Raw genomic sequence first — 27988 nt, forward strand, 5'->3', positions numbered from 1 at the left:
CTGCTCCTATGTCATGTGAGATGCCCTCCCGCACCATCCCTAACCTCCACTAACACACCAGAAGCACTCATGTGAGGACTCTTTCACAGTATACGTAAGTGGTTATGCCAACCGACGCCCCGATGTGAGCAACTGATAGGCTCCCACCTCTCGGGCTGGCAGCCGGCCACATCAGGCGGGGGTGGGGAGGGTCCGATCTGCGTCATGTGGACGCGGCTTGGCATCCGTTCCCGTGGGTGTGACCTTCAAGCCAACTGAATTTAAGCAGAACTCCAAGTCCGATCCAGGTAGCGAGAGATCAAGAGAGAAACACGCCAACATGAGTCTGAGTGACAAAGACAAGGCCAACGTCAAGGCCCTGTGGGCCAAAATCTCCAAGTCAGCGGACGCTGTTGGCACTGATGCTCTGAACAGGTAAATCTTTTGCTTATAACTCAAGCTAATGTCAGAGGTAGTTTTATAGCCTAACATGTTTTTACTTTTTGTCTGCAGCAGATCAGTCATTTGTTTATTTGCCTAAGATCGCCTGTCACTGATGGAATGTCAGTGCAAGGAAATATCCAACTTGCCAAAGTGTCTCGCTTGAACGCACTAACAGAGGAATTTGGTCAGTTTTAGTTCGAAGCTTAGTTACTTCTTTTCTTGAATTGTTTACTGGTGCAAGAAAGGTGAAATCGTGGAAATCATTGAACCTTTTATTAAGTTTTTTCAAAGTGATAAGCCTGTCTGACTTTCCATCAATTCAAAATCGGCTCCAAATCTGCATTTAACGTAAAATAGGCCTAATTGGAGAATTGTAAGTAGCTCTTCATAGACACTGAATCCAGGCTTCTTCTCAGGTCCCAAAACATCTAGGCCTGCTCAGCTCAACAGCTCACAAATGCCTCGAAATCGCAACCTCAGCATCACTCGGCTGAATAAGCCTACTGTCTTCAAAATAGACCACAAGTGGAGCGTGATCAATAGAAACATTCAATAGGCCACTGAAACAACATTTATATTCATAATATTCTAGAGGATCTACAGAGAGCTCAATGTAGTTGGTATGGCGCAGCTGTCCACCATACCGACCACTTAACGCCCCTGCTCTCCACAGGATGCTCACAGTCTATCCGCAAACCAAGACCTACTTCTCCCACTGGCCAGACCTGTTTGCCAACTCTGCCCACGTGAAAGCCCACGGAAAGAAGGTCATGGGCGGAGTCGCCACGGCTGTGTCCAAGATTGACGACCTGACTAACGGCCTTCTGGAGCTCAGCGAGCAGCACGCCTTCCAGCTGAGGGTGGACCCTGCCAACTTCAAGGTGAGACAGGGCTCACTGACATTATGTAGAATACACTATGACATCATGATATCATAAATGTGCTGAGATTAGGATCAGCTCTCACCAACATGACTTGTGCATACTACATTACGCATGTGTGCTGCAAAAAACCCGTAATAAATCTATATTTGTATACTGGATATACCTTTAGGCCTATTGAAATTTTGATTGGAGCATGTTTTGCACTGCATTGGTATTTTAGAGTTTAAATAGGCCCTACATATATAATCAATATGCCTATCTTAGCTGTGTAAACCATACAGTGTATGTCTGCAATACAACTGTTTCTTCTGTCATCCACAGATCCTGGGCCACTGCCTTGTCGTGGTGATCGCCTGTCAGTTCCCCAAGGAGTTCCCCCCTGAGGTCCACGTCAGCTTCGATAAATTCCTGAGCGCCCTGGCTCTGGCTCTGTCTGAGAGATACCGCTAAGCTGTCCGCAACGTATAATGCGGTCTGCCGCTCTTGACCATGTAACTCATGGCGAAAAATTAAATAATAAACAGCATGCCGCCAAAAATTGAGACTACTGTGTCCTTTTTTTGTCTCTTGAAATGCGTTATCACAACATACATGCACAGGAAATAGTAGCCTATGATGTCTACCGACATATAGGCCTAGTTTTTAGTTTTTTTATAGGCATGGGAACAAATAAAGAGATCTTCTCTATGTTTTTTAATCTTTATTTCATCCTGACAAATCCACACAGTTATCCCATAGTTTTACATGAAAAAGAAAACTTCAGCATCAAGCTGACCTCATGGCATTATGACATGATCAAAAGTATCCACTCACATGCCGAGACATTCAATGTTTATAGGTTTATGTTGTCCCATGGATGGTAATAAACGCACAAAAGAGACTGTTAGGATTTCATAACGACTCGTAACTTATCATCACCGAGAATGAGCCTGCAACAAAAGAGTGGCACAGTGAGTCTGGTGCTATATTCAGTCATAGACTCGCTCGTCTGTCACGCTTCACTTACCTGAGCAGAGCAGCGGCCACAAGACCTCCTCCTATGGGGCCCACCCAGTAAACCCAGTGATATGTCCAGTGGTTGGTCATCAGGGCTGGACCAAAAGCCCTGGCCGGGTTCAGACACGTTCCTGATACATCACCCCTGCACCGACAAGGGGCAAGAAAGTTTAAATATTAAAACGATTTGAAATTTTAGTCTGCCAAAGTCATGGTACAGCTGTGGTAACAAAACACAAAGCCTACATATAGGAGGAATTCGTAATAGCCTATGTGATTATTTTGAAACAAATGTATTTGGATATTAAACACTGAATCAGGAATTGTTACACCATTTGAAATTCTTCGGGTGGTTCAGGAAATATTAAAAAATAAGACTAAAAACCGTAATAATAGCCTAAAAATTACTGTATATTAAATTAAAAAGAATGACAACGAAAACAGAATTCATGTGCTGCATAAACTAGCATTTTAAATCAATGTAGGCTATTCTGTTTAGTGTCAGTGTAAAATTAAGTTGTGGTTGATTTTGAAATGATTAACTAAATAACAATTTTTAAATAATCTTCAAATAATTTTAATTTGAAATAATCAAACAATGTAAGAATTTAGCAAAAATAAATAAGGCGTTGGACAAGATTAAATCAAGTTAAATCAATAAAGGCAATCACTTCCTTTCAAATAAAATAAATCGGCTAATATAAATAAAAAACAATTTTTCTGAGGGACATCTTTATCACCACACCTTTAATGTAGGCCTACTTGTAGCCTAAACATACTCAGACTAACTTTAATGTTTGATTCTTTTATTTGCATGCTTTTTATTTCCTTTTATGAAACTTCTTTTTAGTTTCTTACTTTACTTTTTGACTTTACTAGTTTTTTACTTTGAATTAAATGTCATTAACGTCGGGGTTTGGTGTATGTTTAACACAGTGCACTGCTGACACAACCAACTGTTGAGGCACATCACGCCATCGTCCTTTTATCTCACCCTGCCAGGACGTTAATGATGACGGTACAGCCCACCAGGAAAGGAGCCAGCGGGGTTTTCGTCTTTCCGTTCACCGCCACCAGCAGCACCACCATGGTGACCAAGCAGGTCATGGCCACCTCTCCAAAGATGGCTCCAGACAGCTGGCTTTGTGACTTGAGGATATCAAACGCAGCTCCTGTGGCGTTTAAGTAGCGTTCTGCGGGGGTCATCAGCTATGAAATGTGTTATTAAGGATTTTATGGTCACCTTTAATTAGATTAAATATATTTAAGTGTGTGCAAAAGAGGCTGAATGCAACCCGGTCCCACTCCCAACGCTTCAAACACTGCCGCTTAGTTCGTGGTCCTCCGTTTTAAACTATGATTCTCTAGGTAGGCCCACAGTATCTCACAAAAGTGAGTACATCCTCACATTTTTGTAAATATTTGATTATATCTTTTCATGTGACAACACTGGAGAAATGTAAAGTAGTGAGTTTACAGCAACGAGTCACATGACACCGGGGAGGGAAAATGGCTAATTGGGTCCAATGTGGACGTTTTCACTTAGGGGTGTATCTCACTTTTGTTGTCAACGGTTTAGACCGTTTAGGCTGTGTGATGCATTATTTTGAGGGGACAGCAAATTTACGCTGTTATACAAGCTGTACACTCACTACTTTACATCGTAGTAAAGTGTGAGGGGTGTGTTCACTTTTGTGAAATACTGTATGTGCCCCTCTCGCATCAAATCTGAAAGTGCAGGGCTAAGCGGTCAAGTTAGCAACAATAGCTACATAATGTTGCGTCCGGTCAAGTTAGCAATAATAATAATATGCAACATCCGGTTAGACTTTCAAAATAAAACGTGTATAGTTAAGGTTGTGAAACTGTTGAACTTTGTTTAGGTTTAGGCACAGAACTTGGTTAAGTTAAGGAAAATAGTTACGTTACGTACCTGACGTTGTAGTCCACTTACATAGGCAACATAAGGCCTAGGTAGTCTACTTAAAATAAATAATTTACTTTCAGTTTCGGGGGTACCTTAGGCAGGTGGCTGGTGTCTCCCTTAGAGATAGGGTGAGAGTGGTGAGGGTGAGGGCCATCTGTAAGGAGCTCAGAGTAGAGCCGCTGCTCCTTTGCGTTGAAAGGAGCCAGTTGAGGTGGTTTGGGCATCTGGTAAGGATGCCTCCTGGACGCCTCCCTAGGGAGGTGATCCAGGCACGTCCAGCTGGGAGGAGGCCTTGGGGAAGACCCAGGACTAGGTGGAGAGATTATATCTCCACACTGGCCTGGGAACGCCTCAGGATCCCCCAGTCAGAGCTGGTTAATGTGGCTCTGGAAAAAGAAGTTTGGGGTCCCTTGCTGGAGCTGCTCCCCCCGCGACCCGATCCCGGATAAGTGGATGAAGATGGATGAACTTTCAGTTTCACACAGCAGCAGTCTCCTCGGTTAAAGTCCTGTCTTTGTTTGTTCCATTCATCCAATCCACCTCACGTCATCCACAAGTGAACTTTCGTGCTAAACCCTCTGACTTTGATGATGAACGTGTCCAGAAATTAAGCGGAGGGCCACTGACCAAGAGGCAGCATTTGACAACCTAGAATGATAAAATAGTGTGCAGTTCACTGACCTTGGACATTCCAGCTCCCAACACCCCTCCAATCAGCTGGCTGATGATGTAGGGTCCCACCATCATTAACTCCATGCCTCCACACAGGTAGATGGCAATAGTGAAGGGAGGGTTGAAATGGGAGCCACTGGAGGCAGAGAAGCAGCAGAGAAAAGGTGAGATCTGCGAACACCCGTCCAGCTCAAAATATATGATTCATCCCACAGGCCATGGGAAAACACATAATCTGACTCTACTTCAAACTAGTTAACACCAATTACCTGATGTTATCCATGACCGCCACCATCACTGCCACAGCCAGTCCATGCACCAGGGCTGGCTGCAGCCGTCCAGCTGCTGGCACATTCTCGATGACAGACACGCAGCCAATGAAAACAAAGAACATGGTCCCCACTATCTCAGCCAGGCAGGGCTGGAACAGTGTCTCATATTTGTTGGGAGGTTTGGACACAGGTGGCTTCTTGCTCTTCTCCATCAAAGTAGAGCCGGTGTCTTCCATTTCCATTTTCTCTACTCCCATTGTTGCTAGTCTCTGACTTTTGCCTATTAGAGATTTCTGTCCCAGGATGATTTTCACAGACACTCTACACCTAGAGAACCTGCAGCTGTGCCTGACGCAGTCTACAGATTAAAGCCGAAGGCACTGCGAGGTGTTGTTGTTATTTATAACCAGCAGCTAGTACACTAAACCTGGAATTGCATTACAAGTCATAAAACTTTTAAGGTGAAGGTTACTAAGATTCATTATATCAATACAATCCCCACCCAAACATGTTCCTTGACACCTGCCCACCTCCGTCTTCAAGTGGAGTCAGGCCAGGTAATCCAGTCCACAAAATGACCTTTTGTAAAATGGATGATAAGGTTTTAAACAATACTTGAGGTGTTCAAGGTGGACTTCAGTCCATGGAGTTAAGAAGTGCATTTTATTTATCATCATCAGATGCATAGGCATTCCCTACAGTATCTTAAATAGATAAGATAGATCTGGATCATAGACTTTACACATACTCAGTATCGGTTAGTGCCTTCATGCACTCCTCACTCTACACCTAAGTGTGTTACACTCATCTGAACATTAGATTATATTAGACTCAGTACTTATTTATTTGACACTCAAGTAACTACGTACATTTACCAAGTACATTTTACAGTATTGTACTTGACTATGATTTTAAGACTTTCCATTTTATGCTACTTTATAATTCTGCATGATATGTTGTACATTTTACTCATCTACATTTATTTAACAGCTTTAGTCACACGTCACTTTGCAGATTAACATTTTATATTTTTAAACCTTTTACACTTTGTAAAAGATTTAACTAGCGTTTCCCAACTTTTTTGGCTTGTTTCCCCTAACAATAAAGCAGTGTTTAGTTAGGGCCCCTTGTCACATTTCAGATGTTAATGAGTTGTTAGCAGTTCCAATAAAGAGACATTTCAAGGTATCAAGGTAGTTTATTTATCATTATACAACACAAGGTTGCACAACAAAATAAAAGTTTGTAGTCCCTTCATGCTATACACATAGAACTTAGCAGATATTTCAATGTAGAATATGGTAACACATAAAATAAACATATGTATAATATATAGTTATTTATATACATATATACATACACGTATACAACCAGGAAATAATTTTGCAGTACATTCGTTTAATTTGCATCAGTGAGAATGAAACCCCTCCAAACTTATTACATGGTTTCATTTGAAGAACTGTTTGAGGCCCAAAGAGGTGAAATTAAACAATGCTTCACAAAAGTCTAAAAGATTAATACAGATTTCTGTAGCAGAACTTTTTATTCCCCCCTGTCCCATTAACCTGCCAAATTAGTCATCTCACGACCCCACATATTTATCATTTAAACCTTTGGAGGGGACCAGACCCCTAGGTTGCAAACCACTGCACTAGTGTATAGAAAGTAGTAAAAAGTAAATCGACCAGCTACCACAATAAAATGCTACATGTACATTACTGCATCAACGATTGAATAATGTCATTTATAAAAACACTCAATGGGACCATTTTTTTGCAAAATTGTACTTTTTTTACTTTTTGAAACACTTTAATGATAATAATTTAGTGCTTATACTTGAGTAACATTTTGAATGCAGGAATTTTCCTTGTAAATAACAATTTTTACATTGTTTTACAGGTACTTTTACTTAAGGAAAACATCTGAGTATTTAGAGTACTAAACTATAAGAAAGAAAGAATGCGCATGCTTACATATAGAGAAGAAGGGGTTCCTGAATACTTTGATGTGGATGAAAATGATTTAAATCATACACTTTGGCCGTGACAGTCACCAGATATCAGGTAATTGTACACCTTCGGGAGATATGTCAGGCAGCGCTCTCCACCACCATCATCAAAACAACAAGCAGTGGTACTAAAGGAATTTTCTTAGTTCATGCTATCTATTCATTCCTTCTTATCAAGTCATCTATCGCCCAATGTCAGCTGTGATTGGCTCCAGCCCCTCCTGCACCCCTGCACAGATAAGCAGTTCTAGATGAAGGATTGATGGATATTTTCATTGAAAAACCTCTTCACTGGACTACGTTCCAAAATAAAGTTTCAGTTTCCATAATTCTAGTGCAGCAAGTGAAAGAACATTGTTAAAGTAATTGATTTAAATTAATAACAGTTTAAAATATTATTACTGCACACTTTCTTTAACTTGTTAAAGAAAATAAGTTTTTAATAACCCAGTTACAGACAGAAATGTATTTATGATATTGGTGGTGGTGTATATTAAGTAGTCAAAATTAGCTCCTATTTATCCAACTCCAACAGTAAAAGTCTACTTACAGATTACTTTCATATTCATCTATAATATATTATGTATAATACAACCCCATCTACCATCATCTTTTCTGCATAGTGGGTACTTTTGTTACGTTAGTATATTTAGGCTTATAATACTTCTGTGCTTATGCTTAACTAAGTTTTTGAATGGAGGACTTTTACTTGTCATGGAGTATTATTACATTGCAGTGCACTACTTTTACTTAATTAAACGATCTGAATTCTAGTGACACCTGTTTTTACATTTGACTTTTTACTCACTCTTAAAAATACATTTTCATATACTGCAGCATATTTACAATTTACATTATATTTACTTTTTTTATGATGCAATACATGCTACATGTTTTCATGATTGATTTCTACAGCCTTGCTCATGTACACTACATGCATGGATAGGTTGGCAGTGCTAATGATCCATTGTCATCGTTATTGTAACCATCATCCATATTTTTAGGATGTGTATAGTCTGGAATACAAGAATTTCCTTTTAACTTATTGCAGCGTTTCAGCTGATCTCTCACCAGTTTATGATTCTAATCTAGCTTTATTGTAGGCCACATTGTGGTGTGCCATGTGGTGTGCCCGCAGTGCCATGTCCTTGTAATAACAATAGTAATAAAGCTATCAAAGCATGGTTTTCCATTCAGGACTTTGACCAAGGGGAATAAAAAGACTGACTGAATGACTAAATAGATAACAGCAAGTGTGGCAATTTGTACAAGATTTCATGTATGAAATTTATTATCAAAAGAACAGCAGTCATCAAATACGGGCTGTTAAAGCTAGGAGTAGCTATCAGATCAACATCATATGAAACACTTTATTGAATTATGAAATACAAACTAATTGAGTAGGAGCCAACAATCGTAGCTGGTCCAAGGACAGGACTCAAGGACTCATTTTGATGGCAAATTTCAATATTACAGTTAATTGTTGAGTAACATGTGACCATCCAAATAGAAAAGCTGTCAACATGTCAGTCGGGTGTCCTCTCTCTCTTCCTCTTTAATAAATTAGACATTCACTTCAACACAATTCGAGTCTTATGGTCACCAAACAACAGCCTGCAAAAGAATGACACTTCAATTAGTGAACTGATCATTATTGGTCAATGACAACAGTACAGAGAATGATTTAATCTATTAAGAATTAAGAAGGACCATCCGGCACAGGTGCAAAATTACTACAAAGAGATGCAAATTGTGTATCGTTGAGGTCTGACAAACACACTAAGTACCTTTCCTTCCTCATAAAACAATTGTGACATGTATTGTAACGTGCTTTGAGTGGTTGGAAGAACTAGAAAGGTGCTACAAATATGCACTGTTTACCATTTAGGAAGCCTTTTAAATAGTAGATGTAGAAAATGTGTGGTCTCTTCCTAAACTACCACTGTGTACTGAAGTACGCATACCTGATGAAACTGACAGTGATCAGTGCACCGCAAATGGGTCCAACCCAGTAGACCCAGTGATGGTTCCAGTGGTTCGCAGCCGCTGCAGGACCAAAAGCTCGAGCAGGGTTCATACAGGCTCCGGACACCATCCCTCTGAAACAACAGCCAGCGCACACTAACACTGTAACACACACACTGCTGACCAAAGTGACGCAGCTCAACAGTATGCTGCTCATTTTGGAAGTTGCAGTTACCTTTGCAGGAACAGAGACATCCAAAATGGATCAGCATGAGACAAAATGTTATGATATTATTATTATTATTTTTGACACTTTCAAAAATAAAAGTGTAACTGACAATCCAGTACCTAATGCTTCATCCCCAACCTATGGCCCCTGTCTCTGAATGGTACTTATTATTAAGGACAAACTTTAAGCCTCATAATGCACTAGGTAACACTGGGGTGAGAAATGAACACATACAAACAAAAACATATTAATTGGACAGTATCTAGAATGCAAGTGTTTAATTTAACAGTGGAAAATAACTAAGTAGGCCCACATCTACTCAAGTCCTATACTTACATCGATTATTTTAATTTCATGCTACTTTATACTTCACTACATTTCAGAGAGAACTATTGTACTTTTTACTCCAATATATATCTCTGACAACTATATTTACTAGTTGTTTTGCACATTAACATGTCCACTAACAGTCAATCAGACCTATCAAGGTTAAAACCGACACCAATAGTGACCCTTGGCATCCATCTGATAACTGATAATCAACACACGTGGTGGGTTGTTGTTTCTTTTTTATGGTCATTTGAGGTGTTTATTAGTATAGGGGGACTTTAGATTCAACATATAATTTTTTGATACTGAGTATTTTTAGTACATTTAAATTTCACTACTTTTAGGCCAACAACAGGTATTTAGCATTTTTCCACCAGAATTTCATCCTGACCTTAGACCTTGTAGGGAAATAAAACATTAACACTTTCTCTTTTTATGGGTCCATAATTTATCTCTAGGAAACTTATTTTCCTAGGAAGTCTCCTGGAGATAATTAGACACACTTAAAATATGTTGATGACGTTGGGGATGACTGCTTACCCAGCAAATATGTTGGCTGTCACAGTGAGGCCAATGCAGAAAGGAGCAAATGGTGAGCTGGTTCGGCTGTTGATGGCCCCCATGCACACCACCATGGTGAGGAACAGGGTCATAATTATCTCTGCCAGAGTGGTTTTACCCAGGTCATTGTTGACTACTTCAAAGGCTCCTCCAAGGGAAGCAGCGAACATATTAGCAGGGTACATTGCCTGAAAGTAAAATAAATTTGATATATATGTGATCTTGTGCAAGATAAACATGACTAGAGTGAATCGTTTTCATTTATTTTCACCTTTTTAATTATTTTCCACCCAACAAAGCCAGCTTAACCTCACCAGAAAAACGCCATTTAGGTCAATTTATTAAAGCCACTCTAATTATGACGGGAGCAAAGGTGGAAGTCAGGTTATGTAATATAAAAAACATACAGAGTTTCATCCGAGAGACCGAGGTTTGTGTCCCATGTTAAACTACGTCAATGTTGAGTAAATTAAAGTTTTAAGTCACATAACGTTATGTAGGTGACTTTTGTTGAGTCAAGATTTCAAGAAAAAAGTTAGAATAATGAGGATAAGGACAAAATGTTGACTTGCTTCATCAGAAAGATGAGATATTAAAGGTCCCATATATTATGCTCATTTTCAGGTTCATAGTCTTATTTTGGGGGTATACTAGAAAATCTTGCTTTGCATGTTCAAAACACATTCTTTTCTCATAGGGGAGATCGGGAATGGTTGTAACACGGGGAGAGTTGTAACACCACCATTTCCACCACTTAGAGATAAGACAGGAGTCATGTGATCATTTCAGTATTTACCTACTTCCTCCCTGATACCGCATGGTGGTTGTCAGGTCTGGAAACCGTCAAATTGTGAATTTATAGAGAAAAAAATGATTTTGACGTAAGAAAGTAAAGTTTTTGACCAAGATTAATTTTTGTCTAGTATCTATACTATTGCACATAAAATTGTTTGACTCATGTTAGAAGGGCAAGTCAGTCACATCAGCTGCGAAGGCACATGGGATCTGTCATGTAACACTGAGCAGATACTGCAAATCACTGCAGAAGCCGAGAGACAAGGGGTCCAGTGATCTTCCCAGTGTAGGTTACAGGAGCAGCAACAGAGTTTTCTCTGAAGAGCAGGAGAAAGTGTTGGCAGACTATTTGAGTCAGGCAGCTGACCTGTATTATTTATTGACTACACGTGAGGTAAGCATACGAAAGGTTAGCTACTGGAGACCAGAGTAGAATCGAACACTAGTATAGGTGCCAGATAAATAGATTTTTTTTCTATTTAGTCAGGTTTTCTATTTCACTTTCTTTTAGGTCAGAACGTTTGCATATGAACTGGCTGTAAAGTATAACCTCAAATACCCACAAACATGGGGTGAGAAGCAGATGATAGGGCCTGACTGGTTCACATTCTTCAGTCCAGAGGCAACCAGCCTTACACAGGCCACAAGTTTTAACCCCATAAATGTGGAACGTTTCTTCAACAGCCTCGGACAGGTCATTGAGAGATACAACTTTGATGGGAGTGACATGTGGAACAATCCAGTTACCAGACCGTGTTGTTGCACGTCGTGGAGTCAAGCAGGTGGGTGCGATGACATCAGGTGAGAGAGGTGTGCTTGTGTCAGTAGCATGTAGTGTTGTAGTCAAGACCGCCCAAACCGAGACCAAGTCAAGACCAAGACCAGAGTTTATCAAGACCGAGACAAGACCAAGACATTTAGGGGCTGAGAGCAGTCGAGACGAAGACCGAGGGAAGGTAAGACCGAGTCAAGACCAAGACCAAGACCAGTTCCCTGCATTGCATGGCACACAATAAAATGTGGAACGAGATCATAGGTACTTCTCAAATTGATCTGAAAGATCCACATTCCCATTAAAACACCCACATACAAACACTAAGAGCTGAAATCAACGTAAGCATCACAGGGAGGGGTGACAGTCATTAACAACACATGTTTTAGGGTTACTGGTTGTATTTGAAGCAATACATTTTACTTCCAATCAAAGTTGGGATGTTAACAAATCAGACAATGCAAAAGCAATTTTTTTATATTCCCAAATTTATGGTCTTGACTGGTCTTGAAATAAAATTCAGAGTCCTCAATGTCCGAGACCGAGATAAGACCGAGTACAAAGGCGGGCGAGTCCAAGACGAGACCAAGACCATCAAAAAGTGGTCTTAAGACAAAGACCGGTCTTGAGTACTACAACACTAGTAGCATGCACTGTGCAAGGACTGGGAAATGCAATTCCCCCCTTCTTTGTATTTCCCCGTAAACGTTACAAGGACTACGTATTTCAGAGTGGCCCAATGGGGAGTGCTGGAAGCGGAAACGCCTCAGGATGGATGCAAGAGGAAGACTTCCTGTTATTCCTTGATCACTTTGCAAAACACACAAAGGTCAGCCCAGACAAGAAGGTTTTGTTTTTGCTGGATAATCACTGTCATGTATCAGTAAAAGCTATCAATTTCTGCAAAGAAAAGGGGATTGTGCTACTTACCTTCCCGCTACACTGCAGCAACAAGCTTCAGCCACTGGATCGCAGTGTCTACAGCCCATTTAAGAAAATGGTGAACACTGCAAGAGATGCGTGGATGAAGATGAATCCTGCCAAGACGATTACATATATGATATTCCAAGTATTGTGAAGAGCGCCATCCCCAAAAACATTCAAGCTGGTTTTGAATCAACAGGTATTTGGCCCTTCAACCCTGACATTTTTCAGGAGTGTGACTATGCACCCTCACAGGTCACTGACCGGCCTGACCCAGGTACCTCATTGACATCTGGAGCTTTCCAGCTGGACTCTCCTCCAACTCACTCTGGGATGACCTCCTCTCCTCAAACTGACCTGGGGATGACCTTCTCTCCTCCAACCTACCTGGTTACGTCTGGCTCCTCTGCAATTCACAATGTCACCATGTCCTGTGCTCCAGATGAGCCAGGCACCTCAGGGTTGTCTTTGGGTCTGGTATTCAGTCCTTCAGCCACGCGGCCTTTTACAAAAGCAGGGCCAAGAAAAACAATTGGCAAGATCATGAAGAAAAGGTTGTCTGAAATATTCACTGATACACCAGTGAAACAAGCACTGATGGAAGAACAACAGGGAAGAGGAAAGAAAAGACAGAGCATCTTAGGTAAGAATAAAGGCAAGAAATGTTGGTGAGGATTCTGACATCTCAGATGAGGAAAACATTTGTGTTGTTTGCATGGAGCCATGTGCCCGATGCAGTCTCTGGGCCCACCTTGCCTGCACTCCAGGATTACCGACATTAATTTGTCAGCACTGTGACTCTGATTAAGAAGACAAACACGCACACAGATATTGTTTTTTGTTAGAAATTGTAATATGTTTATCAAGTATACTGTTAAGTAAGTTTGTTCAAGTAGACAAATTTACATATACACACACACGAGTTAATCAGACAGTCTGTTCCAGAGAGGGAGTGAGACATTGTTCTTTTATGTCAGCAAACCTGTTTTTGAAGCATATCATATGTGGCATCCATTTTTGCTTCTTTTGTGTAATTGTTACAACTTACCCCAGCATGTGGTATAACCTACCCCGGTATTGGGGCGGGTTGTAACAAAGGTACACCATGTATTTGACAACAACTCACAAGGTCTTGTAGATATTCTTGTATTGAATACGAGGATTGAATTGGTGTCATTTGTAGTAAACAAATGTGGTTACTTTGTGTAAAAGTTTATGAACTCTAGCGGCAAAATTCAGTGAGTTATAGTTGCTGAAGCCAAAAGTGTTACAACAGTACCCGGTCTCCCCTACTGTCCATTGCTTCAGCACCTCTTTTCACCCTCTGTGAGAAAACAATTTTAGCTCCTGTCTCTTTAACGCCTTTGTTACGTGATGTGTTGTGGTATAAATATTACAGCTGAAATAAATAGAAAAACATGTTTGTTTGTTTTTTAAAATAAATTCATAATATATTACTACATATTTAAATATGTATAATCTCATTACATATTTTCCAGTACGACGTTATGATAGACTGATGCTCTTATTGATAGCAGTACTGATAGTAAAGTAATGTGACTGTTTGGTGCTGTGGTGACAGAATGTTGAGTTCATATGCTCCATTAACTGCAGGACATGATTTCCATTTATTTCAGAAAGTGAGTAAACATTAGTAAAACACTTGCAACAGCAGATCCTACCCCTAGTTCAACAAATGATCAAATGAAGATATCTCTGTGAAAAAGATATCCCAACTATGACGGCCTCACATGGACAGCTGTCAAAGTCTCTGGTGGAACAAACGAAAATAACACATGCATAGAACGGATCCGACAGGCGGCATGGATCGAGCACTGACAGGCACAGTTCTGAAATAAAGCGTGGAGATAGGTCTGGCTATGCGACACTAGGCAGCATGGCTGTGCTGAAGGGCTGGAGGAGGTCCTATGCTCAACAGACCCATTCATGACGTCAAGAAAGGAGCCAAATTCAAGCGACATGTTTGCACACAATTTTACTGAAAGATGTAGCAGGAGAAAAAGAAAGAGTGTTGTTTTGTCTCATAGTCTGGGGGTCTTTAGACAAACCCGGGAAACATTAAAAAAAAATAAATCAATTACTATGTCAAGATTTTGAGACATTAAGCTATACTTATTTTGATTCATAATCTATTGTTTTAACTTTTCTCAAAATGTTGATTAACTAAATCAATATGAAGAGATAACTGTAGATTAGCATTTCTTATCCAGTATTTTAATGTATTATCGCATAGGTTTGATTTAGTCAGTCGAAATAAATTTCACCTGGTACAATCAAATTTTAACTTGACATGAGTAGTTTCATGTTTGTTTGGTTTCTATAGTTCCTTCTTACCTTGGCCAAAAAAGCACCAGTAATCCCTCCCAACATCTGAGCTAGGACATAAGGCAGCAGGAGAAGAAGCTCCATCCCTCCACACAGGTAAACGCTCAGAGATACCGCAGGGTTAAAGTGCCCCCCACTGCAACAAACATAGGGAACTTCACTCTTTGTCTCTCAAAGGATGATATGAACTGTTAATAACAACACTCATCCATTCGACACGGCATAAACAGAATGTGCAAATGATTCTTTGAATTTGTATTAACTTTATCTATCAAATAGAACAAGTCGGTGAGTGACAGAAAATCATAAGACACTATTTGAAACTATAGCCCACTCTGCTGTGTTTGCCAATGTATCTAATGCTGTCTAAAATAAAGTAAACTCATTCACATGCTGAGGCAAATTCACTTTAAATAAGACTTTTTGGCAGGAAATTAAGAGCAAGCTACCATAATAATAATAAAAATAATAATTTGTATATTTTTTATTTAATCTTTATTTTTACAGACAAGTCCTATTGAGACAGTCCCTTTTACAAGGCAGTCTTGTAAATAATAATTTATCACCTTTAAAAATAGAGTTTACAGGTTCCAGAGACCTTCTTATGTTGTAAAAACAAGAAATTATTGGTCAGCTCAAAAACATACAACATCAAGCATTTACAACATACAACAAAACAGAATGTCATTATTTTTTACCTAATTTGACCGAACACCATGATCAGCACTCCTAACGCCAGTCCATGTGCCACAGCAGGCTGGAGGACACCAAGTGTCCCCACATCACCAATAACAGACGCACACCCCACAAACACAAACAGGCATGTCCCAAACAGCTCAGCTAGGCAGGGCTGCACATATTGCTCAAAGATGCATCTCTTCTTATTTGTGTCGCTCATGTACTTCTCCACTGCCGGCTCCACCGTCTCAGCTATCGTAAAGACCTCTGTCTTGGTTTCAGACATACTTTCTACCCCGTGTCTGTCAGATTCACTTGTTCCCCTGGTGGACCACAGTCTGAATGTACAGTGCGTCTATATGAGCCATTCTTTGGGTGATGACTAAGGGACATCCCCATTTGTGAAGTCTGATGCCACACCTTCCTGCAATTGTTTATACTCCCCACACTCAATCCTGTGAAGCTCATAAAATTATTAGCACTGTTGTGAGAGTAAGACAACACACACACACACACACACACACATACAGATAAGGCTGAAGGGTATCTTATCACTCAACAGCAACACTTGTTTTAACTGATACCACATCAGTAAAACCATTTATACAAAGCTGAAGAGTGTGTAAACTTTCTTTTAATGTTAAACCTGCAATAACTGATTTTCTTTGAGACCCTTGGAAGTCTAAGATCAAATCGCTCATCTAAATTAAAATAGAAAAGGTCTGAAAATACTCTGTTAAAAGTAAAAGCCCTGCATTCAATATCTTACTCAAGCAAAAGTACAACAGTAATTAGAATTAAAATATACTTAAAGTACCAAAAGTAAAAGTACTTCTTATGCAGAATTATATATTATATTACTGTTATATTAGCAATGCATTAATGTGTACTTTAATGTTTGTAAATGTGGGGCTAATTTTGAATAACTTTATAGAATTACATCTTAGCTTAATCTATAATAATATATGTTTATGAAAAATCTTTTCATTTTTTAACATAATTTAAGTAATTAGGATGTAATATTTTTTCATGTCCCTTGAAGTGGACATCGGTTAAGTCTTTTCCACAAAAAACGTAATCTACATTTGCAAAGTAACTAAAGCTATCAAACAAATGTGGTAGAGTTAAAAGTAAAACATTTGCCTCCAAAATTTAGATGCTTAAATATGGAATATATACCATCAAAAACATAGAAGACACGCCCACAGTGGCTGCAGTGATATCTGCAGCCCTGACAACAACCCTCCTCCACACGTGTTTATTATCAGTTATCAGATGGATGCCAAGGGTCGTTATTGGCTTTAGTTTTTACCCGACATGTCAGTTTAATATTTAATAGGCATTCTGTAGAGAAAATTGTGATATAACCTGTCTATTTTGAATGAACATTGTAATTTGCTAAACAACTAGCTTTCAAAATAAATAAAAACACTCAAAGTACAAGTACCTAAAAATTACACTAAAGTACGGTACTTGATCATGTAAACTTACTTTCCACCACTTGTTAGCAAACATTTGTCCTTCCAACATGTAGGGAGCAACATTAGTATTTAATTGGAGTCGTATTTCTGGCCACCTACAGAAAGTAAGAAAGTAACATCTGGCTTTTAGCTTCTAAATTACATTTATTCATTTAGCTGATGCCTTTATCCAAAGCATCTTACAATTTCTATATATGAGATCGCATGCCTCTGGAGAAACTACAGGTCAATTGTCTTGCAGGGACGCATTGGTGGATGTGTCATGGTGGAGAACTGAACACCCAATTGCTCCACTTTTCACCAGCTAGTCCCAAAACGTTGGTCTGCCTTTTGAGGCACAATGCATACAGTCTGTTGTTCGATATATTGCGTGAAGAATTGCCCCCTGAGTATTGCGTGAAGAATTGCCCCCTGAGGCTGGAAACAATGCTGATGAGGGCGGCGACAGTCATCCAAAACAGTTCAGTTGCGATCAGTTCAGCAGAACTCAAGAAAACTACCGTCAGACGATAATGGCTTGTGGGTTCAAATACAGTCACTTGTATCTGTACTTATTATAAGAAAAAATATGGATTAAAGTAATTCTGGTATCTGAATATAAGCCTATTTAAAATGCTCAAGAAAACAAAATTTGATTTCTCTATGAATGGGCCTTACAGCACAATCCAGTTTATAGTGCATACAGTATAACTAAATACAGTCATACAACTTATTACAGTGATATTTTTCTTCAGCTTGTCCCTCCCACTGCAGGTAACTCAACTGATAACAAAGTAAATGAACAAAGCAGGTTCTTACATAAAAAGAACATTTTATTCAACTGAACTTGAACAGCATTCATTAAAATATATTCTATCACAAATTAATCTGTCATGTCCTCTTTGCTGTATGAAGCACAGGAACAGAAAACATTTTATGGACAAATTCAAATTAGTCAGGAGTTGCATGTTCTATTGCATGCATGTATGTTGTTTAAGAAAATGTATCCAGGAAGGACAAATGATAAATAAATAAGATCAAATTGGCATACACACCAGACCAGGACAAATATATGACATCTGAAATTCTTCGAACTTCATACATTCTTTAATCTCCAACACAGGGGAGCAGATTTTGAAACAGTATTTGATTTGATTGCGTCGTAAAATATGTCCATAAGCAAAAAATAGAACATGATCCATGCAACAAACCTCTTCACAGCTCTCAACATAATCGTCTCTTATCTTCAACACTGGGGCTACAAAGGACGCTTATGTAACCACGTTCTGCTGAAGCAACGAGTTTTCACGCCAGAAAAGCTCACCAGACGAGGGCTTGAAGGAGAAAAAGGGCTTCGTCTTTCCCCAATGTCTCCCTTTACACATCATCTCCTCTTGCTGATTTTGGCATCCACACACACACACACAAAGCATGTCCAACAGTGGAGCAGTTTCACTCTCAAAATGCCAGCTGTGACAGACCTGAGGAAACAGAACATGGCCTGTTCTTGTAAATGAGCACAAAAGACATACAAACTGGGCAGATGAAATATGAAAAATGTAACACGAGTAGCACTAACTAAATAAACAGCATGGAGCTTACATACCCATTAATTTAAATGTAGCTGTAACCTAATTGTGCATTACCCAGATTGAGTTTGTCCTTGGTTGCCCAGCAGATGCTGTAGTGTTGAAGAAGTTGTTGCAACAGCTCCCTCTCATCCAGGAACTCCAGACGCTCAACTCTGCAAGTAATAAAATTAATTATTTCATCATCTATACAGCATTTTCATCATAGAATGTGATCTTTCATGTCAGACTACACACAGAAGGAGAGCAAATGACCAGAAAATATCTTAAAAAAGCAACAGGTCTGCAACGCATACTAATATGTTGAGGCTCATAATGTTCTTTTTTGTCGGGTGTCTTTCATTCAGCTTTACAAATGCAGGTTTCTGGCAACCCGGCAGCACTTGTAGAAGCGGTAGCTCCTTTAGACTTCGCTACACTGTTTCTCATCTGTTTTTTTCTGGCTTTATTGCTGAAACACGTGTTACCTCTGACAGAATTAGAAATTCATCGGAAAAGGAAGACGAGGGTTTTGGATTGGGGTGGTGACAGCGCAGTAGATGAGTTTACTACCTTTGGTGTGAGAGATGTTTCCCTGAGCAAGACACTTATTATTATTATTATTATTATTAACCCCTAGTTGCTCCAAAGGCATGTGACCTCTGATATAGCAATTGTAAGTAACTTTGGATAAAACCGTCACCTTAGTCTGCCTCCCCCTCCCACTGGATTAAAGAGCAGCGGACCACAATCCATCCGGCCTGATCAACTGGAGGCGGGTGGGGTGATCACTCAGAGGAGAGGGAAGAGAGTTGTGATAGAAGCCATTTGGCCCAGCTTGGACTTAAGGCTGCTCCTAAAGGTCCGGTCTGTACAAAATGGGCCACATCTTTTCTTCATGTTTGTGTTTCACAGGAGTGGAGGGTTTCTTTTATCAGTGTTTTTAATTTCTACTGCTGATCAAAGTCAATGAAAGTCATAAATCATTATTATTCAGTATGCATTCCAGTACAGGATGTTTGGGGGACTATTGACGGATAATAACAAAACAAAACAACAAAACCCACTTTTAGTTCCAAAAATCTGGATGCTACACTTCCCATAATGCAACTCGGTAACATCTTTCAAACATCCCTTTGAACGATCACATGTGATGGAAGAGCAGTGACAGCTCTGGTGTGAAGGCACAATGCAAAAGTAAAGTGTATATCCACCAAATGGATACAACTCATGGAGTATTAATTACACACAAGGGCTTTGGCAGATGCTGGGGGATGTTAAGCCTGCATTACCTTGCCACATCATCCTGGGGCAGCATACTGTAGACCGTCATCATGTCAAGAGCATCAGCATGCTCCCAGCCAGTCTTCAGAAAACGCTCCTTCTGCAAACAACACACATTCAAATACTTAATGTCTGGACATTCTCAATAAAAACAGAGCTAACCGGTTCATGACAGAGTTTGCAAAGATCCAGAACATAAAGAATAGTGATAGGCTGATATCTGGCACACATCTGCAGGCAGCCTTGACAGTGTGGCTGCTGTGGAACAATGTTAGTGCTCCCCCTATGAGTTTTGGGAAGGTGGTGAAAAAGTTACCTTTGACCCTTAAATGTCCTCAGTCACTATCGTCTTTTCTAATGTTAATACATTTCTCTCATCCTAAATAACACCTAATCAAATCTAAAACCCTTCCTGACTGACCTCTAGTTTTGTGTGTTGCTAGTGTCCTCGTCACTACTGGTAGCTTGAGGCGATACCTATAGCCCATTCAAGTTGCACAGGTAGTCCAGCTCCTCCACGAGGGTACATCCATGAGACCATAAGACACAAGAAAGTTTGCTGTGTCTCAAGAGCATGGAGGAGATACCAGGAAATGGGCCATTCCATGAGGAGAGCTGGACAGGGCCATAGAAGGGCATCAACCCAGCAGCAGGACCGGTATCTGCTCCTTTGTGCGAGGAATAGGAGGAGCACTACAAAATGACCTCCAGTGGGCTACTGGTGTGCATGTTTCTGACCAAACTGTCAGAAACAGACTCTATGAGGGTGGCATGAGGACCCAAAGTCCTCTAGTGGGATCTGTGCTCACAGCCCAGCACCATGCAGCTCGACTGGCATTTGTCACAGAACACCAGAATTCGCAAGTCCGCCATTGGCGCCCTGTTCTCTTCACAGATGAGAGCAGGTCCCCACTGAGTGTGACAGATGTGAAAGAGTCTGGGGAAGCTGTGGTGAACGTTATGCTGCGTGCAACATCATCCAGCATGGCCGGTTTGGTGTTGGGTCAGTGATGGTTTGGGGATGCATATCCTTGGAGGCAACGAAGGTTAAAATGAAGGGCAACTGGACTTGGTTGAAGCTACTGGAAGACGTTTCGTCCCTTATCCAAAGGACTTCTTCAGTTCTGGACTGAAGAAGTCCTTTGGATAAGGGACGAAACGTCTTCCAGTAGCTTCAACCAAGTCCAGTTGCCCTTCATTTTAACCTTTGTTGGATAACTATGACCTGGATGACTGAGAATCTTCATAGACATATCCTTGGAGGGTCACACAGACCTCCACATGTTAGCCAATGGTACCCTGACTGCTGTTAGGTACCAGGATGAAATCGTCAGAGCCATTGTCAGAACTTACGCTGGTGCAGTGGGCCCTGGGTTCCTCCTGGTGCAGGACAGTGCCTGGCCTCATGTGGTCAGCGTGTAAGCAGTTCCTGGATGACGAAGGAATTAATGCGGTTGACTGGCCCTCAAGTTCCCCTGAATCCATTTGAGAACCTCTGAGATGTTATGTATCGGTGCATCCCACACCGCCCAGTAGGACAAAGTTGGATCAGCCTGTGATTTAATATTTTTTGCTTTGATTTACGGTGTGATTTTGAATCCAGCCCTCAATCGGTTGGTGATTTTGGTTTCCACTGACCGTTGTTATGTAATTTTGTTCTCAACGAATTATAATTCTTTGTTTTGATATCGGCATTATATCGGCCACCCTGCTCTCTAAATATCGGCATCAGCCACTGAAAAACCCACAGCAGTTGACCACTAATTAAGACCCTCACATCATTCTTACATTTTGGACATGGACAGGTTACTAGTCTCACAAAGCCACCAAATCATAATAATATGGAGATCACCTGAGAGTCCAAAGACCGGCAGACCTCCACTCCCGCCAAGGTGCACTGGCGACGCTGCAGGTTCTCGATCATCACCTGGCCAAATCGATCACTCATGTTCACCTGGATACACAGATCAAGGCTACATTATTAAATCTCAGCTCAGACACACGTGTACTATTCAAAAAAAGTTCCGTATTCAAAAACGGTCACGTCAGATATCAAATTTCATTTCAAGTGTGTTGAAGCCACTTTTATCTATTATCTATTAAAAGAACAATAAGGGACACATTAAGATTAAAAAACAAAACAAGAAAGTACTTAATTTCTAATTATTGTGTATTGATCATCTATAATCCACTACAGCCGTAAAAAAGTGCTTTTATATAAATAAAACATCCAGACACTTCCTCAAGTTGCAACATGAATAACAAAAGCCGAAAGCTGTGTCTTTCTGCTGTACCGGGATGAAGTCATTTGTTTTGTTTACCTGTTCGTAGTTGATGAACATGGCAGTGTGGAAGGTTTCTGCGGCCCAGTGAACTAGATTAGAGGACTGGGAGGTCGTCATGTAGACCAGCACACACTCTGACAAGAGCACTGTGGGTAATCTTAGAGTGAGAACAGTACGTTTAACCACAACAACAGAACCAGAAATCCTCCAAACTTGTTATTTAAATTTCTATAATTTCTGTTATCTGCATCCAGATATGCATCAAAGTAAACAGTGTACTGATTTATTCATTCAGCACAGTACAAAACAGTGAAACTGTTCATTAATCTTGGATATACAAGTGGATCAGGAGAGACAACAAAGCCATTTCCTGCTAATTGCTAATTGTAATTATCAGCAGAGGCACAAAGACAAAAAACAATTATACTGATGATTGGCTTTTCTCTGGAGTATCATATCTGACTGATTTTAAAACTTACACTATAAAATCTATTATATTCACAAAGGAATATTACAGTGTCACTCCAACCTTTATTGTCTACTATAAAATAGTGTTTGTTGTTCCACTGCTAACACTAAATTTATATTCCACCCTAAATCTTTTACAGTAAGTTAAAGTTTAAACACTGGCTTTAAAGAGTACACTGCTAACATGCCATGCTACCGCCCTCCTTGAAGTAGCGCATTTAGCAATATGTTAGCAAAACTATGTTTTTCAAAACACTGAGCGCACAGTCACATTTCAAGTCGACAGGGGGTTGAGTGTTTGTTACTCAAAACATTTTGGGTGGGGCATCCTTGCGAATCAGGCCTTAGACGTCAGATGTGACATCTGCATTACAGCCATAGAGACACTGGGTAGGAGTGACTCGGTTATCTCGAGTTACTCACAGTGAGAAAACACAGAGATAAGCTTCAGTTCTTGGATTTCTTAAGACACGCTACAACCGACAGAGAACAAAAGGATATCGATCTCTGGTTAACTTACGCTTTCTTCCAAAACTAGGTCATTCACTCAGCACGACTAGTATGAAAGATAAAACTAAGATGATGAAAATATATATTCACTCTGTATTAAGCTGGAACTTCTTCAGTTTTTCATCCAAATTAGAGATGTCTCTGAGGTCTGCCCCAATGATACAGTAACGGTCAGAGTCAAGGCTATGGGCATCTGCGCAAAGAAGACAGAAACATTCACTGTACAGATATGAAACAAATGCACAGAAAGATTTTCTGACAAGAAGAGTATTTTTACATTAACCACATAGATATGTCATGTAAGGATTGTAGCTTGTGTTCATTACCTCAAGGTCAAAGTTTATTTATATAGCACATTTACAAACAGTCACTACTCCCCCCAAATGCTGTACAGACACAGAGAACAGCATAAGATAAAAAGCATAATAACATAGCATAAATAATAATAAAGCATAATTACCTAGTAGTAAGGAGTCTGATGAGTGGGTTTCGATGAGGGGTTTGGACAGGGGTGGTTTTGTCCTAGTCAAAGAAGAAAAAAAAACCCATTTGAGTACGTAAATAAACTGCACCTCAACAATAAACATAAAGCTACATTAGCATTCAGCATTTTACAAGCTACACCAGGGGCATTCAAATTTCAAAGTCTGAGACTGTGGGCCTCCCCTCAGACAAAGCTTTAAAAAAGGCAAACCTACCTTCGATTAATAATAATAATAATAATAATAATAATAATAATGATGATGATGCTGTTTGGACAGCACAGACTACACTAAATATATTATAATAACAAATAACAAGCTCTTGGAATGTGGGTAAATCTGTATCTGTAAAAATCTCCAAATCTCCTGTGTCTCTGAACTCTCTCTTTAACCAAATAACACACATTTTGGCTATTCTATATACCCTTTTGATATCTAATGTAATATCTTTTTCACTGAGCCTCCCATGAAACAGTTTGGAGCTCCCCTGGGGAGGCCTGCCTCACACTTCTGTGCTACCCTTTTCAAATCTCCAAAAAGCATCATATATATACACCGATCAGCAACACTGATTATCTCGTAACCATGGCACCTGTCAGTGGGTAGGATATATATGGCAGCAAGTGAACATTTTGTCCTTAATGTTTATGTGGCGATAGCATCATGTGATCAAGGCTCATTGACACACGTGGGGAGCGAAGGCTGGCCCATGTGGTCCGATCCAACAGACAAACTACTGTAAGTCAAACTGCTGAAAAAGTTACTGCTGGTTCTGCTAAAAAAGGCGTCAGAACACACAGTGCATCACAGTTTGTTGCTTATGTGGCTGCGTAGCCAGTCAGGATGCCCATATTGACCCCTGTTCACTGCCAAAATCACCTACTTGCGAGCATCAGAACTGGACCCTGAAGCAATGGAAGAAGGTGGCCTGGTCCGATGAATCATGTTTTCTTTTACATCAGGTGGATGTCTAGGTATGCGTCCGCTTCGCTTACCTGGGGAACACATGGCACTAGGATGCACTATGGGAAGAAGGCAAGCCGGCAGAGGCAGTGTGATGCTTTGGGCAATGATCTGCTGGAAAACCTTGAGTCCTGCCATTCACGTGAATATTATTTTGAGACGTATCACCTACCTAATTATTGTTGCAGACCATGTACATCTTTCCATGGAAACAGTATTCCCTGATGGCAGTAGCCTTATTCTAGTGAAGTACATGCCTCGAGGAGTTAGGACTGTTTTGGCAGCAAAAGAGCGACCTACACAATATTAGGCAGGTGGTCATAATGTTATGGCTGATCGGTGTATATAGTTTTTAGTTTAGTACACTTAGCTAAAAGTAATGCAGTATAATACAGTCCTGGAATAAATTCTAACTTCATGAAGGTTATAATGTATATTTTTTGTTGAAAATGTGGTCATCATTTGTTGGACTGTATCTTTTATATACGAGTTGTTCCTAATATTTTCTCATGTATTTACCACTTACAATATATTTCAATGAGAGTAGTCTAAATATTAGAAACACCTCTCATTATAATGCAATTCAATTCAACAGCATCACAAACTACAGCCTCCAAAACGACCACACAACTGAACAGACTCCTTTGTGAAACAGGTGTACCTGATAAACTGGCAACTGAGTGTATACATGATGTTTTTTGAACATTGCATTGCATTTTTTTAACTTAGGATCCAAGGTAATGATTGTGATAATGTTGCACTACTGCAGTTTGCCAGATATTTCTGACTGAACTGTTCTTGTAAAGAGATTATTCTGATTATTGGTAGTTATTATTTATATACAGTAGACATATAATACATAATAGACATCCTGTAAGGGTTATGTAATGATAACTTACAGTTTAAATAAACTGCCACTGTTCCTTGAATTAGGTATAAATGTAGAGACATTACTTTTGTTAACAAACAGCACTGTCTCCCTCTACAGATGTCAACCCCACATTGCAATACCAAAGCCAGAGAGGGAAAATAAAAACATCATACCCTTGTGCTGATGTACATCCCTATGATAGTTTTAGTAACTAAATTTAAATTAGAAATTAGATTTTCCTTATTATTATCCATTTTGATGCATTTTAATATGGACCATCATTACCACATCTTCTAATCTGTAAGGTCATTTATGGGGGAAAAAATAAACTATATTTTCACCAGTTATAATAAATATAATATTAGCATGGTTGTCTTACTTAATATGGTGAATTTTCCTGGCCACGACTGTTGGAAAGTCAACTTCAAAGAATTTCCGCGGCATGAGGTTTTCATCCTATCCACACACAAACACACACACACACACAAAAATACATTTAAGATCTGAGCATTGAGTCACATTTTGAACATAAGTGTATTTGATGCAGCCTAGACAAATCAGACAGGATCAAAAGGCACATCAGACCAATGGGGAATGACATGTAGACCAGAGTGCGGGCAGTGAGCGCCAATGCATCAAACCTTAAGTCTCCAAAACGTGGTATCCATTCCAGCACCCACGTTGATTACTTGACAGTCACACTCTGCTTTCTTTATAAACGCGTCAAGGAGATGGTTAACTCCTTGAACACGGGCATAGTAACCTGTCAAAAGAGATAAGATGACAATAAAATAAGTTAATAAAGACACACGCAATGGCAGGTATTCCTCAGACTGTTTTTGCTGTTTTGGCTTTTCAATGTAGCATTCAAAACACTGCACACATTATGACTGTGTTGGTGGGTTAATTTACATTGTAAAGTGAGGTGTTATATAGATGGCTATACAGACAGTCTTATAAGTCATCATTACTCTGTACACTGCTGTGTACACTGCACACATTCTTTCAGCTGTACAGTATTGTCCCTTTTGCATTTGCAGACTATGTTCATTTTATGTACTGAAATATTATGAGTTGAACCTCGTGATTCCTCTCACTGAGCTAAAGAGGTATAAATGTATGTAAAAGAAGAAAAAGTCTCACTTACCTCTATTGATTTCAGGTGCCTTCCGCTCGCCTACAGATCTTGCGAAATACTGGATGTAGGGGTCCTTCCAGTAGTTTTTACTGGTAGCAAACCTAGTAAACCAATTATTAATGTGATGAGGAAGTGACATGACTACTTAAAGCTCTAATGGTTAAACATTTTTAATATTATCATTGATTGTCCATGACCCAGCTCTTCAGATCTGTGCAGCACTTCTCTGCTCTATGTTTGGTTGTGCTGGTCCACACTGTATGGCCTGATCAATACAAGTCTCCCAAACTGCCCCTTAATAATCCATGGGCAGCAGTGAGAATACACTACCTGCCCACTGTTAAAGTGTCTAGAGCCAAGTTGAACATATGTCTAGTGAAGACAACTAGCAAACTACCACCATGTTGCTCAGTGTAAGCTAGAACTCTAATGCCTTATAAACATCCTCAAGTCCTCAAAGTTGACTTTTCAATACTCTATAGCTGAGCAAAACATTAGCAAGGAGGGAAATTTTAAGGATGTTTTGGGGGATAATTTGTAAATTACAACTGGTTGTTGCCTTCTATTTAATGTGGGCTAACGCTACTTGATTAACATTACCTATAACTTAACTATACCGTTAAAAGTAGTAGGTTAATTGTTTCAAGAAGGAGGACATTTTATTTGCAATAACTGTTTTACTTCTTCATCTTAGGAGATCTTAACATGACAATAAAAGCCATATGATTGTAACGTTGACTGTGCTATTACATATGCTGCTGTTACCTTTTACATACGGTTGCATCGTCACAGGTCGCCCTCACTGCTTCATCCGCAGTGTCCGTGTCTGTGAAGGGTTGCCGAGCTGCCATTAATGATCCTTGTCCTAACGTTATGTAACTTAAACTTTAAGGGTTGAAAAATCCCTTCCACCTGCTTGACACTGACTAGCTCCAACAAGCTAACTCGCTAGCTCAATTTGACAGGTGGGCTTATTTAACAGAACGGGGAGAAAGGACAATAAAGCTGGTTGGCTCAGGTACTTGTGTAAAGTAAACAAACAGCGAGGAGGATGAACATAAGCTGTATTTAACGGGTGAATAATATTTTGCTGGCTAATAACAACTTGCACGGACCTAGGAATATTTGGACAATCCCGACCAGACGTCACTTCCGGTTAATAATTTCAGAATAAAAC

At 39.9% G+C, this 27988-nt stretch overlaps 4 protein-coding genes across 4 annotated transcripts; 1 reads left to right on the plus strand and 3 right to left on the minus strand.

The window, feature by feature from the left end:
• The first annotated feature begins 253 nt into the window (after nt 1-253).
• hbae5 (hemoglobin, alpha embryonic 5) lies at nt 254-1849 on the plus strand. Its single transcript, XM_038735472.1, has 3 exons — nt 254-414; nt 1097-1304; nt 1629-1849. Exons 1-3 carry the CDS (start codon nt 320-322, stop codon nt 1755-1757), a joined length of 432 nt encoding a protein of 143 aa, XP_038591400.1. The 5' UTR covers nt 254-319; the 3' UTR covers nt 1758-1849.
• Nucleotides 1654-6351, minus strand: aqp8a.2 (aquaporin 8a, tandem duplicate 2). Its single transcript, XM_038735468.1, has 5 exons — nt 5172-6351; nt 4912-5038; nt 3298-3512; nt 2314-2448; nt 1654-2236 (listed from the first exon to the last, which is right to left on the minus strand). The coding sequence occupies exons 1-5, from the start codon at nt 5429-5431 to the stop codon at nt 2191-2193; spliced, it is 783 nt and encodes a 260-aa protein (XP_038591396.1). The 5' UTR covers nt 5432-6351; the 3' UTR covers nt 1654-2190.
• A 191-nt stretch (nt 6352-6542) lies between these two features.
• LOC119915755 (aquaporin-8-like) lies at nt 6543-16166 on the minus strand. The gene is made up of 5 exons (XM_038735470.1): nt 15803-16166; nt 15114-15240; nt 10247-10455; nt 9147-9281; nt 6543-8796 (listed from the first exon to the last, which is right to left on the minus strand). Exons 1-5 carry the CDS (start codon nt 16066-16068, stop codon nt 8754-8756), a joined length of 780 nt encoding a protein of 259 aa, XP_038591398.1. The 5' UTR covers nt 16069-16166; the 3' UTR covers nt 6543-8753.
• Nucleotides 16167-18054: 1888 nt separating this feature from the next.
• lcmt1 (leucine carboxyl methyltransferase 1) lies at nt 18055-27957 on the minus strand. Its single transcript, XM_038736166.1, has 11 exons — nt 27577-27957; nt 26821-26912; nt 26315-26436; nt 26053-26129; nt 23818-23879; nt 23448-23550; nt 22416-22536; nt 21947-22048; nt 20103-20194; nt 18889-18986; nt 18055-18723 (listed from the first exon to the last, which is right to left on the minus strand). Exons 1-11 carry the CDS (start codon nt 27660-27662, stop codon nt 18701-18703), a joined length of 978 nt encoding a protein of 325 aa, XP_038592094.1. The 5' UTR covers nt 27663-27957; the 3' UTR covers nt 18055-18700.
• Nucleotides 27958-27988: the final 31 nt, after the last annotated feature.

This window comes from Micropterus salmoides, unplaced genomic scaffold (genome assembly GCF_014851395.1).
Source record: "Micropterus salmoides isolate LMB-PRFRI ecotype aquatic unplaced genomic scaffold, ASM1485139v1 Ms_hic_scaffold_21, whole genome shotgun sequence".
NCBI classification, from domain to species: domain Eukaryota; kingdom Metazoa; phylum Chordata; class Actinopteri; order Centrarchiformes; family Centrarchidae; genus Micropterus; species Micropterus salmoides.